At 44.9% G+C, this 13,557-nt stretch overlaps 1 protein-coding gene and 1 long non-coding RNA gene across 2 annotated transcripts; one reads left to right on the top strand and one right to left on the bottom strand.

Moving 5' to 3' along the window:
• Positions 1 to 4,297: 4,297 nt before the first annotated feature.
• On the top strand, positions 4,298 to 10,202 carry LOC308569872 (patched domain-containing protein 3-like). Its single transcript, XM_081164104.1, has 4 exons — positions 4,298 to 5,074; positions 6,087 to 6,208; positions 7,265 to 7,410; positions 8,243 to 10,202. Exons 1-4 carry the CDS (start codon positions 4,313 to 4,315, stop codon positions 9,823 to 9,825), a joined length of 2,613 nt encoding a protein of 870 aa, XP_081020230.1. The 5' UTR covers positions 4,298 to 4,312; the 3' UTR covers positions 9,826 to 10,202.
• LOC308569902 lies at positions 10,112 to 13,524 on the bottom strand. The gene is made up of 2 exons (XR_014000921.1): positions 12,487 to 13,524; positions 10,112 to 10,255 (listed from the first exon to the last, which is right to left on the bottom strand). It is a non-coding gene; the product is annotated as an uncharacterized lncRNA (long non-coding RNA).
• Between the last annotated feature and the right edge of the window lie 33 nt (positions 13,525 to 13,557).

The raw sequence follows: 13,557 nt of genomic DNA, 5'->3' as shown, positions 1-13,557 counted from the left end.
TATCTATCTTTTCTGCTTCTCTCATGGTAATACCCCATAGAGGGATCACAAATATGAAATGTTGTACATGAAGTCAAATCCTAAGCATGATTACTTAGAAGAACGTCCTGCCGTGTCTCATTTACTTCTTTGTTGGCCAAAATATACCGCCAGCATTCAGAAAACATTGTGGCAGCAAACAGAACAAACAGTAGCATTACATTCATTTGTAATTTGTGATTAATTTATGCTTAGGGTGCTTCTCGCCACACCTTGCTTTGTGCTAACGTCTTGCCTGAGAACTTGAAAACTTGCCACATTTTTGTTATTTTTAAAAATTGGTCCTAAAAAAGGCATTACCTATGTGTGGACTTTTATCTATCTTTTATCTATTAAAAAGCTATCTTTGCTTTTTATGCTTAGGATTGTTGCCTCAAACCTGCATGTTTGCTATTGATCCACAAATGTTACAATGGTATTTACCATAATGAACATATAGTGTTGCCTGAAGGATGCTGTGCACAGATGCCAGATACTTGCAGCCAATCATATCCATGCAGACATATATTTCAGATCCTAGATCTTACACTTCATGAAGCTGATGGTATAATAATATAGCAGCTGCAGTAACAAACCTAGACAGCATCTTCAAACCTAGACAGCATCTTAAAAAGTAGAGACATCACCTTGCCAACAAAGGTCCGTATAGTAAAAGCTATGGTTTTCCCAGTAGTGATGTATGGAAGTGAGAGCTGGACCATAAAGAAGGCTGATCGCCAAAGAATTGATGCTTCTGAATTATGGTGCTGGAGGAGACTCTTGAGAGCCCCATGGACTGTAAGAAGAACAAACCTATCCATTATTAAGGAAATCAGCTCTGAGTGGTCACTGGAAGGACAGATCGTGAAGCTGAGGCTCCAGTACTTTGGCCACCTCATGAGAAGAGAAGACTCCCTGGAAAAGATCCTGATGTTAGGAAAGATGGAGGGCACAAGGAGAAGGGGACAACAGAGGACGAGATGGTTGGATAGTGTTCTTGAAGCTACCAGAATGAGTTTGACCAAATTGCAGGAGGCAGTGGAAGTGCCTGGCGTGCTCTGGTCCATGGGGTCACGAAGAGTCGGACACGACTAAACGACTAAACAACAACAACAACAAGCTGCAGTAAAAGTGCTTACTATTTAAAGCAGATAATTTCTAAAGCTCCACCTTTGCGAAAACAGCAATCAAATCTAACTTTCTGCACAGTTCTAATGCTGCTTCCTTGGACTCCTTTGGGGGAAAGAGCAGATATACGTTTGATAAATAAATGAATAAATTTGCTCATAGTAGCTTGCTCCTTAGTAAGTCTGGTTAGGGTTAGGGACTACTCAGTTTTCTCTCTGCTCAAGTGATTATTATTTTTTTGATTTTTTTTTTCCACTCTCATGTTCATCCCCATTGAACTATCTTGTCGTGTGAATGATTCCACATGAAATAAGCCATGGGTACAAGAAACTAGAATTTGTCAGACTGGAGCATTTTTTGAAGCTAGAAGGTATGCGTCTGAAATTCCTCAGCAGGTGTGTTTCTAGGAATATCAGCAGATGTACCATCAGAAATAGGGACGCGGGTGGCGCTGTGGGTTAAACCACAGAGCCCAGGGCTTGCCGATCAGAAGGTCGGCAGTTCGAATCCCCGCGACGGGGTGAGCTCCCGTTGTTCGGTCCCTGCTCCTGCCAACCTAGCAGTTCGAAAGCACACAAAGCGCAAGTAGATAAATAAGCGTCGCTCTGGCGGGAAGGTAAACCACATTTCCATGCGCTGCTCTGGTTCGCCAGAAGCGGCTTAGTCATGCTGGCCACATGACCTGGAAGCTCCCTCAGCCAATAAAGTGAGATGAGCGCCACAACCCCAGAGTCGGTCACGACTGGACCTAATGGTCAGGGGTCCCTTTACCTTTACCATCAGAAATGTGAAGGTGCCTACAAAGTTAGCTTAAAGGGAACGTTTTCTTGGAAACATCACCAAGGTGTGAGAACAAAACTTAAAAACTAAGTAAGTCAACAAACTAATGTTTCAAGGGTGGGCAACAATCCTGACTATTCTGAATGACTATCAGTTTTTTACAGCTGAGTATTTGGTGCCATCATGTGGCCAATTTAATTTTACATATCTGAGAGAATGGGTTTAATACAACTCCTGCCACCACACATCACTAACCACTGGCCATGCTGGCAGGAGCGGATGAGAATCTGAGTCCACCAACATCGGGGGGGGGTACAGGTCCCCCATCCCAGCTGTAAGGCATGAGCTAACAGATGAGGCGATTTCTTAAGAAGAAACCTTATACTGTATATGACTTGCATCCCAAAGCCAGACACATTTCAAAACAATCCCTTTTAAATACATTCACAAGATAGCTTTAAGCACATACAATTTCCTTCTCCAAGGAGCGTCAAATCTCCCTCTCTTGAGATATGTCTGTTCTTCATGTTACAAGGTGAAATTGCTAATAATTGCTCTGGGCTACAACCAAAGCATTAGATAAAGAGGTCAGAAGAGAGTACAGCATGCTAGTTTATGTCACTACCTGCTATTTGAATAGAGACTGAAGCAGGGTTGCTACAGCATCTTCCCTTGTGAAACTAGTCTTTCCTACATCGATTGCACACCAACAATACAATCATTTTAGTGAATGAAAAATACAACTCTTAGTTCATTGCCAGATTCATTCATAACAAGAGCGCAAGTATTCACTTAAAGGTAAAGGTAAAGGCACCCCTGACCATTAGGTCCAGCCATGGCCGACTCTGGGGTTGCAGCGCTCATCTTGCTTTATTGGCCAAGGGAGCCAGCGTACAGCTCATGTGGCCAGCATGACTAAGCCTCTTCTGGCGAAAACATAGCAGCGCATGGAAATGCCGTTTACCTTCCCGCCGGAGCGGTACCTATTTATCTACTTGCACTTTGAGGTGCTTTCGAGCTGCTAGGTTAGCAGGAGCAGGGACCGAGCAACGGGAGCTTACCCCATCACGGCGATTTAAACCGCCGACCTTCTGATCGGCAAGTCCTAGGCTCTGTGGTTTAACCCACAGCGCCACCCGTGTCCCTATTCGCTTAAGGTGAACCAAATGTTCAGATTTATAATGATGAGGAACTAAAAAACTGAGCAGATTTAACTGTGCAGCTACTTCCACAGCCACATAAATGGAATGATCGGAATTGCTACAGGAACCATGTCACAGTGGTACCTCGGGATGCGAATGGGATCCGTTCCGGAGCCCCTTTCGCATCCTGAATGGAATGTAAGATGTGACCGCATGTCTGTGCGTGCACAGGTTGTGTTTTGCTGCTTCTGCGCATGACGTCATTTTGAGTATCTGCGCTTGCGCCAGCAGTGAAACCCGGAAGTAATGCACTCCGTTACTTCTGGGTTGCCGCGCAGCGCAACCCGATAGCGCTCAACCTGAAGCACATTCAACTCGAGGTATGACTGTTCTTATTTCCTTGCTGCTCATCCCCAAACCTCTTTGCTCTCTGTAGGTAACATTTGCTATTGCATCTGCTATTGTCAGTGTTACTGGTTTCATGTCCCTTTGGCATGAGAATCTTGACTCCATATCCACGATCAACCTTGTTGATTCATGATAACCTTGTTATCTGTCAAAGGTAGCCCCACGTAGGATGCATTGCAGTAGTATAAGTAGGAGATAACCAGAGCATGTACCACTCTGGCGAGAGAGTCTGTGGGCAGGTAGGGTCTCAGTCTGTATACCAGATGGAGCTTAACATCTTTTCGATGCACCCGCCCCAAAGGTGGGGTGTCAGGCCCAAAGGTGTAACTCACTATTCCTACTGCATTGTAGTTGTCCCCAACACACTTGCTAAGTGAAAATCTTTGTTAAATCACATATTTAAGGCCTCAGCATTATACACCCAAAGTTTATAGAGCTTAACTCATGTCGACTCTCTGCTTGGGATGGAAACCTTCAGTTCCTGCTGCGAATATCTTCCCCATTTCCAACAACGCAAAAGATTTGTTGCACAAAAAAGTGGGCATTGCTAGATAGATAGAACGCGAGCCCAAGCAGGGGCCGAAGAGGGCCAGCCTTGCTTTCCCTAATATGACGTCCACCCCCCACTGCCGCCCATCCCGTCCAAGTCTGCAGCGCCTTAGGAGCCCGAGCAGGAGGAGGCCACGGCGGTGGGCGCGTGGAACTGGAACGCAGCCGCGCCCGGCGAAATAACGCCCGCCGGGCAACGGACGGCGGCGCCCACCCTCCGACGGCGCGCCGGGAAGAGCGGCCGAACCACGCTGAGTAGCCGCCCCGCGGCCCGGACTGCCTGAACGATGGCGCCCCGCGGCTGCCACACGGACTGCGTGGAGCGTCCCCTGTCGCGCGCGCTCCGCCGCTTCGGCGCCTTGGTGGGCGCGTACCCGTGGCCCTTCCTGCTGGCTCCCGTGGCGCTCACCGTCGGGCTGGGCACGGGCTTCGTGATGCTGCGCAGCCGCGAGGCCAACGACATCGAGGGCCAGTACACGCCCGTCGGGGGCCCCGCCAAGGCGGAGCGTTGCTTTATCCGGACGCACTTCCCGACGGACGACGCGCGGCGCTTCTCCCCGCAGAGGCTGAGCACCGAGGGCTCCTTCGCCTCCTTCATCGCCGTGGCCTCCGCCTCCGGAGGGAGCGACTCGGTGCTCACCAAGGCGGCCTTCACGGAGCTGCTGGAGCTGGACTCGGCGGTGCGGGCCATGACCGCCGGCGAGCGAAACTTCGCGGACCTCTGCGCGCGCTGGAACAACACTTGCCTGAGCCCCAACCCGCTGATCACCGCCGTCGAGGGCGACGCGGCCGCCATAGAGACGCTGCTGCCCGCGCTCACCTTCCCGCTCTACCAGAGCCACGTGTTCCTGGGCTACTTCCTGGGCGACGTCGTGCTGGGCCCGGGAAATGGCACGGCGCGCCCCGTCCGGGCAGCCCGGGCGATGCGCCTCTTCTACTTCTTCCAGGAGGATGGAGCTTCGCAGCGACAGGCCAGCAAGGTCTGGATCGAGACCTTTCTGGAGCGCATCCCCGTCGTGCTGGGCACTATGAACCTCCATTTAACCCGGGTAAGCGCCGCGCGTGCACGTCTCGGGAGGCGGGTAACTTTGGTCAAACCACTTTGCGACGGCGCTGCCTTGTGCTTGGCAGTTGCGTCCTTCGCTTTGATAAAAAGCCGTCGAGGTTCTCAAGCGTGGGTTGGCTTTCCTCGCCCGAAAGGCTCCTAGGGCAATAGAAGCAGGAGGACAGGCCCTGCCCCAGCCTTGCCATCCAAAAGCCGGACGGAAAAGGGATGGGGAGGAAGCTCAGATCTGCGCTGACTCTGTGGCTTATAGCTAGCACCTGCAGGATGCAACCCTCCCCTTGCATAACAATATAATAGCGAATTTATATGCATACAGCCAAGGGTGCCAACTTGAATAAAATATTGTGGGGCCCAGGTAAATAGACATCAGAGGGCTCTTCAGGCCTGAGATCAGAGTCCAGCGTTATGATTAAGATGTACGTAGGTGCCATGACCTATATTCTCTAAGCTCAAAAATACACATTTTAAAAATATGCATATCCTTTATTAAAGAATGGCTTGGTGCTCTGAAGGGGAGCAGTGGAAGATGAGCAACCATTGGAAACCTTCCCTCCCTCCATACCCAGAATGAGCAAAGGCAGAGCTTTAAATCAGACCACCCTCAATCTTTTAGATTATATTAAACTAATATGGAAGAGGAATTCTTTTTTTAGGCTGCAGTCCCATGTCCGCTGAACATGGAAGTAAAATGTGATATACTTCTCAGTGGACACGTAGGGTTGCTGAAATTAAACAGGCTTGAAAAAACTGGGCAGAGAGTTTTTTTAATTATCATGCAAAAAGTATTTCCATGGAATGAAGTTGCCACTTTCTGGAGCTTCCAACTAACCGTTGTTGTTGTTGTTGTTGTTTACATAATGCAGTGAAGGAAATTACAATATAACCATTTTATGATTTTTCTTAGCCAGCCTTGATACCCTCCAGAATATTAAGCTACATCTTAAGAGATCTATTATGCAATAGTTTGTCTTATTCTTTCTTTCCTCACTTGGCAGGTGACCTATTTTTCCTCAGAATCCAGACAGAAAGAATTTGGAAAAATTACCAAGCGCGTGATCCCATTGGTTTCTGTCACATATTTTTTAACAATATTCTTTTCCATTGTATCATGTGCAAGGTAATCTCCCCACCTTAATTCTTTGGAGAGGGAGGGAAAATCCCTGTCGTCCCCCCACCCCACCATCACAGGTAGATCTGCAATATGCACTAGCTAAGTGAAGTATTGTAGATGGATAGATCTGCTTAAAGAAATCCCAGTACAGTGGTACCTCGGTTAAGAACTTAATTCGTTCTGGAGGTCCGTTCTTAACCTGAAACTGTTCTTAACCTGAGGTACTTTAGCTAATGGGGCCTCCCGCTGCTGCCACACTGCTGGAGCACGATTTCTGTTCTCATCCTGAAGCAAAGTTCTTAACCCAAGGTACTATTTCTAGGTTAGTGGAGTCTGTAACCTGAAGCGTCTGTAACCCAAGGTACCCCTGTATTGAAAGCTAATTGGGAAAGTGTCACTCAGCAAATGAAGTGAAAGTCTCATGAAAAACACTGCAGCAAAATGGAGTCAGAGATCTGGCCCAAATGTAGGCCTACTATGTAGAGTGAAGCCCACTAGTAGACAGAAGAGGCAATGTTCTCAATAGCTAGAGTGGCTTGTTCACTCTCTGTCAGTTTCAATTTCTCAAAGTTACTGTTTCTATTTATTCCTCCCCCCCCCCCAATAATATTTTCGTGATTTAGTATGTATTTTTGTGTTCTTATATTGTGAACTCCCCTGTGATCATTGGGTTGAAGGGCGGTATATAAATTTAATAAAAGTTAATAATAAAATGTTCAATAATAACAAAAATAAAACAAATTAAAAATGTAACCTATGAAACGTCGCAGCCCGTAAAAACCAAAGGACAAAGGTACAGCACATTTCCAAAGAGATAATAAAGTGTTAACCCATACAAAGGTTTCCTTTACAAATCATAAAGATAAGTTTCTTAAAAATGCAAGTATTTGCCTTCTGTGAACTCCATCATTATTAAACCCTAGAGTATTTCTATTTCTTACAGTTGTAAGAAATACGTGCAACTGCTGTGTGGCACTGTCATTTTGTTCAAGGAAGCTGCAAATTGGCACATTACCACGGAACTCTGAGCCCAAACATAATTCTTCTTTATCTGCTTTACAGGATGGATTGTGTACGGACAAAAATTTGGATTGCAATTTTTGGGGTGATGTCAGCAGGATTATCTGTCGTCAGCAGCTTTGGATTACTGTTGTTTTGTGGGGTGCCATTTGTTATCACAGCCGCAAATTCTCCCTTTCTTATACTTGGTAAGTGTATACATTCCTCATGCCTTCTTATCCATTGGGCTTTTGATGGGTGTGCCTAAAGTAGGTATTGGGCAGTAATTCCATATAAATCTGTGATCGCTTGGAGAATTTAATGCTAATTCTTGTTTTTTTATTTGAAATTGTATAAGCAGAAAAATTTTGTATCACATGTGTTGCAGGGGGCGGGGCCAGATGTCTCTTCCAATCTCTTCCAACACTATAATTCTATGATGCTATCAATGGGCATATGCACACATTTTTCATCACACGCCTTCAAAACATTTATTAGCAAAGGGCAGATCTGGACTTGATTGCTCCTCCTACAGGAGGGGAATGTGGCCAGAATGAAAACTTGTGTGGAACAAGGAAAGCTTGCTTTGTGTGCAGTGTGTTTACGCAAGCCAATGCTTTTCCATCCCTGCTGTTATAAATTCCTGAACGTTCTTTGTAAAGCACTCAAATATCATTTTATAAAGAAAAGTAGGTTTCTGATTTGTAAATACAGCCATACCTCGGTTCTCAAATGGAATCCATTCCAGATTCCGAAACTGTTCAAAAACCAAGGCACGGCTTCTGATTGGCTGCAGGAACTTCCTGCAGACAATCGGAAGCCGCGTCGGATGTTCAGGTTCTAAAGAACATTCGCAAACCAGAACACTCACTTCTGGGTTTGCAGCATTCGGCAGCCAAAACGTTTGAGTCGCAAGGCATTCGAGAACCAAGGTACCACTGTCAATAAACGACTAGGTGTGTTTCCCTAGTAAATATCCATGTTGTTCTCCTCCTATGGCATGTTTGGAACTGGTATGTTACATATTTTTCTATTCTTCAGGGGTTGGTGTTGATGACATGTTCATCCTCGTGTCCTGCTGGCAGCAGACTAAAGTGAAGAAGGGAGTCATAGAACGGATGGCTGACACCTATGCAAAGGCAGCTGTCTCCGTTACCATCACAACACTTACCGACGTTTTAGCCTTCTACATTGGAGTTGAAAGTTCCCTTGTGTCAATTCAGTCATTTTGTTTGTATACGGGCACAGCCTTTGTGTTCTGCTACATCTACAACTTGACTTTCCTTGGGGCAGTTCTTGCTCTTAATGGCCGAAGGGAAGAGAGCAACAAGCATTGGCTCACATTCAAGAAAGTGATGGATAAGCCTCAGGATTCAAAGAGCCGTATGTATAACAGGTGCTGTATAGGAGGGGCTTTCGACGAGTCCACTGGAACAGAGACTGAACACCCCATGTATGGCTTCTTTAGAAATCACTATGCCCCCTTCCTGATGCACACCAGGACCAAGTTGTCTGTGGTAGTCCTGTATCTGGCATACCTGGTTAGTAGTGTTTACGGGTGCAGTCAACTTAAAGAAGGTATAAATGTTCGACACCTAGCTGTAGATCGTTCTTATGTCGTTGCGTATTATGACTCAGAAGAAAAACATTTTACTGAGTATGGCCCAAGGCTCATGGTTGCTGTTACAGAAAGCATACCATATTGGAATTCATCTGTCCGTGCAGGTCTTGAGAACTGCATGCAGTTGTTTGAAGAGTCCTCCTATGTGGATAAGAGATTATCGGAGTCATGGCTGAGAACTTATGAAATGGTGGCAAAAGGGGCATCTTTAAATTTAGATGACCGTACATCATTTATGACTAACTTAAAGACTCTTTTCCAAGCAAATCCAGAGTACGAGTGGGATGTTAATATTAGTGCTACTGAAATAGTTGCATCACGGTTTTTCATACAAACCGTCAATGTTACTACTGCAGTACATGAGAAAAATCTTTTAAACCAAATGAGACAGCTTGCTGAGGACTGTGAGACGCCACTATTGGTTTATCATCCAGCTTTTATATATTTTGATCAATTTGCTGTAATAATGGAATACACCATTCAAAATGTTTTGATTGCTGCTGGTGCCATGTTAGTAATTTCCTTGCTGCTCATCCCCAATCCTCTTTGCTCTCTGTGGGTAACATTTACTATTGTATCTGTTTTTGTCGGTGTTACTGGTTTCATGGCCCTCTGGAATGTGAATCTTGACTCCATATCTATGATCAACCTTGTTATCTGCATAGGGTTTTCAGTAGACTTCTCTGCTCATATTTCCTATGCCTTTGTTTCCAGTGAGAAACCGAAAGTGAACGACAAGGCAGTGGAAGCTCTCTACCGCCTTGGTTTCCCTATCCTACAGGCCGCTGTTTCCACCATTGTGGGCATCCTTGTGCTGCCCATGTCATCCACTTACGTCTTTAGAACCTTTTTTAAGATAATGTTTCTAGTTATTTTTTTCGGGTCTCTTCACGGTCTCGTTTTTATTCCTGTATTTTTAACATTCTTTGGGTTTTGTGGTGAAGTTTCAAACAAAGAGGACCAAAACGATAGCAAGGGCATTGAAAATTCACCCAATGTTTAAGGAAAACATTGTCCATATGGAAACAAGATTGAGGAACTCGGTTTTCTAGAAGGAAATGTTATGGGGAAACTGAGATTTTAGAATGAAAAATGGAACTAGTGATTGTGAACATGGAGGGAAAAACCATAATCAATCTATATTGCCTGTAAATAGCTTGGTAAATTGAAGGAATATGTTCAGTTGTTCCTTATGTTCCGTAGCTATCTAATCTTCCTATTTATGTTATGTAAATACACCCCTTGGCGTAAAATTTTCACTTGAAAGGTGTTGTGGTTTGTTACAAGACTCCAAAACGATACATGTTTATTTGGCAAAGCATATTTCAGTCTTTTGCTGATAGTATGGTACACCCAAAATAAATTAATGTGGGATAGAGACTGCTCAGGTGACTGTTTGAACTCATTCTGTAACAACATGCTGTGGTGATTGCCTTTTAATCTTAGCAGAAACTCCTGGCTTCTTGTCTTAGCTGTTCCTCAGGTTCTAAGTCATGGCAACGGCAAAATGAAACGAAATGATATAATATATGTATAAGGGGATGCGGTATGGAAAGGAGAGAGCACTGTCTGTGTTGATGGTGGTGTTATGAATGCTTCTAAGAGGCAAATCAAGAAATCCCTTTTCAACTGGAGGTGGTTGTATTCTGAGATTCTCATGGTCCAGAATTCCTTCCCATCAGTAGAAGACCCAGGACTCTCAATGTGAAGTTTGGCAGCAGGGAAATTCTAACAGCACAGAATCTGGATTCTCTTCTTTGTGAGAAGGGAATTTCCATGTTAAGACAGGGCAGTGTGAAACTTCAATATTACAGTACTGTATTCATTTTTGCAGGGATGCGGGTGGCGCTGTGGTCTAAACCGCAGAGCCTAGGGCATGCCCATCAGAAGGTTGGTGGTTCGAATCCCCGCGATGGGGTGAGCTCCCATTGCTCAGTCCCAGCTCTTGCCCACCTAGCAGTTCGAAAGCACATCAAAGTGCAAGTAGATAAATAGGTACTGCTCCGGTGGGAAGGTAAATGGTGTTTCTGTGCGCTGCTCTGGTTCGCCAGAAGCAGCTTCATCGTGCTGGCCACATGACCCGGAAGCTGTCTGCAGACAAACGCCAGCTCCCTCAGCCAGTAAAGTGAGATGAGCGCCGCAACCCCAGAGTTGTCCGCGACTGGACCTAAGGGTCAGGGGTACCTTTACCTTTACTTTTATTCATTGTTGCAGTATACAATGTAAATAGGGAGTAGAAAAGCTTCCCTTCTGGACGACATTCTGAGTGGGGGAGCACACGCCAGTGGTGGGCAGGGCCGGGGCAAAATGGAAGGCAGAAAGTAAATTTTACCTCAGGACAATAGGCTAATTTCTGCACATACACAACACTCTCTTATATTCCTCCGAAGAATTCTGCTCTGAGCGGACACAGATACAGAAATTCCCTCCATTCAGGTGTTAACTCAGGTTCAGGAATGGTGAACACAAACCAAATTTGTTCACATAATTTATTTACCCTTTTAAATCCACAGATTATGCATAACTGATGTGAGCCGCAAGAGGAAGAGGCTACTGTTGCACTGAGGTCTTTCTTGCAATACTTTTTATTACTAATTTCACATAATCAGACCAATGATCATTTTTTAACAGTGTTCTTATACATTTAAAACATTTTCAATTTTTTCACACCTGAGATTTCTTGAATCCCCAGACTTCCCCCCACCTCACCCCCTGCTTTCCAATATTTATCTATTTTTCTGTTGCATCTTATTACATTTTTCAAACTCATTTTAAATCCTTTTCTTAAATTTAGTCTTATTACATTATAAGTGTTAGAATAATCCTGCTAAAGTTTTAAAATATCTACAATGATCTTTGTGTTGTTTAGTCATGTCCGACTCTTCGTGACCGGACAATGATCTTTAAGGTACTCTAAAAAAATCCCCACTCTTTGCTGAATTTCTTGTCATCTTAGTGTCTGATCTTCATGGTCATTTTTGCTATTTTGGTATAGTCCATCATAATGGTTTCCCTTTGGTTGGGACCTTCTCTTCCTTCCATTTCTGGGCAAAAAGCATTCTTGCAGCTGTCATCACATACATAAACAATCTTTTAAAGTCCTTTGTTATTTCTCCTATTATTCACAATAAGAAAGATTCTGGGGTTTTTTTTGGCAAAGTTTGTCTTAAACATTTTTTCCCCCAGTTCATTATATATTATTTCCCAGAATTCTTTTGCCAATCTGCATGCCCACCACATGTGGTAGAACGTGCCTTCTTTTTCCTTAAACTTCCAGCATAAATTGGAAGTGTTTTTATACATTTTGCTAATCATATAGGAGTCAAATACCAACGGTACATCATTTTCATATAGTTCTCTTTCAGCGCACAACAAGCCGTAAATTTTAAACCCTCTTTCTGCAACTTTCCCCTCAAGTTACGTTGTATATTATATCCAATATATTTTGCCCAGTGTATCAAATCAGACCAATGGTCAAGTCCTTCTCTAAACTGGTGTGTTTTACTTACATCTGCAGTACTTTTCCTTTTAATTTTTTGTCGTTCCAGGACAGACACCCTCCCAAAAGCGGAGGCATGTTATTGGCCCAAAGGTGTAAACACACTGTTCCTATTTCACTGTGGTTGTCACCAACACACCTGCTAAGAGTAAATCTTTATTAAACCACATCTTTAACCCCTCAGCACTTTACATCCCAAGCTTTTTACCGCTTAACTCACAAGTCGACTCACATCGTGCACGTAACTGTGATTGGGGGATGGAAACATTCATTGCTGGTATCGCCTCTGCGAATATTTTCACCATTTCCAACAGATTTCTTTGGCCAACATTCCCCAGTGCCAGATTTACGTATAAGCTAAACAACCTATAGCTTTGGGGCCCTCTCTCTTGGAGGCCCCCAGAAAATTTAAAGGGGAAAAACCTGTACATTTCCAAAAAATAAGATAAAAAACAAAATAAAACCTATATACAGCAACAGTGTTTTGTGTTGTGTAGGCTCCTATGATACAAGCACAGTGGTACCTCTGGTTGCGAACAGGATCCGTTCCGGAGCCCCGTTTGCAACATGAGCAAAACGCAAACTGCAGCGGCACATGCGGGTTGCAATTTGCCGCTTCTGCGCATGATGTCATTTTGCGCATCTGCGCATGCGGCGAAACCCGGAAGTAACCCTTTCGGGTACTTCCGGGTCACCACAGGACGCAACCTGAAAAAACATATCATGAAGCAAACGTAACACGAGGTATGACTGTAATGGGCCCCGCCTGCTAGCCCGCTCCCTAAAATATCACTGGTTTGCTCATTTCTATATATAGGGTGCCTATGTTCTGCATGGACTGGTTGCATGGCAACATGTGCAAATGGCTTTAGATACCTATTAGGTCCATAAATTACCATATAGCATATATTCAACATGAGGGACGCGGGTGGCGCTGTGGGTTAAACCACAGAGCCTAGGACTTGCCGATCAGAAGGTCAGCGGTTCGAATCCCCGCGACGGGGTGAGCTCCCGTTCCTTGGTCCCTGTTTCTGCCAACCTAGCAGTTCAAAAGCACGTCGAAGTGCAAGTAGATAAATAGGTACCGCTCTGGCGGGAAGGTAAACGGTGTTTCCGTGTGCTGCTCTGGTTCGCCAGAAGCGGCTTAGTCATGCTGGCCACATGACCCGGAAGCTGTACGCCGGCTCCCTCGGCCAATAAAACGAGATGAGGGCCACAACCCCAGAGTCGGACACA

The sequence above is a fragment of the Podarcis bocagei genome (assembly GCF_964188305.1).
Source record: "Podarcis bocagei genome assembly, chromosome: 12".
Lineage (NCBI taxonomy): Eukaryota > Metazoa > Chordata > Lepidosauria > Squamata > Lacertidae > Podarcis > Podarcis bocagei.
This window is presented reverse-complemented; position numbering and strand designations above follow the sequence as displayed.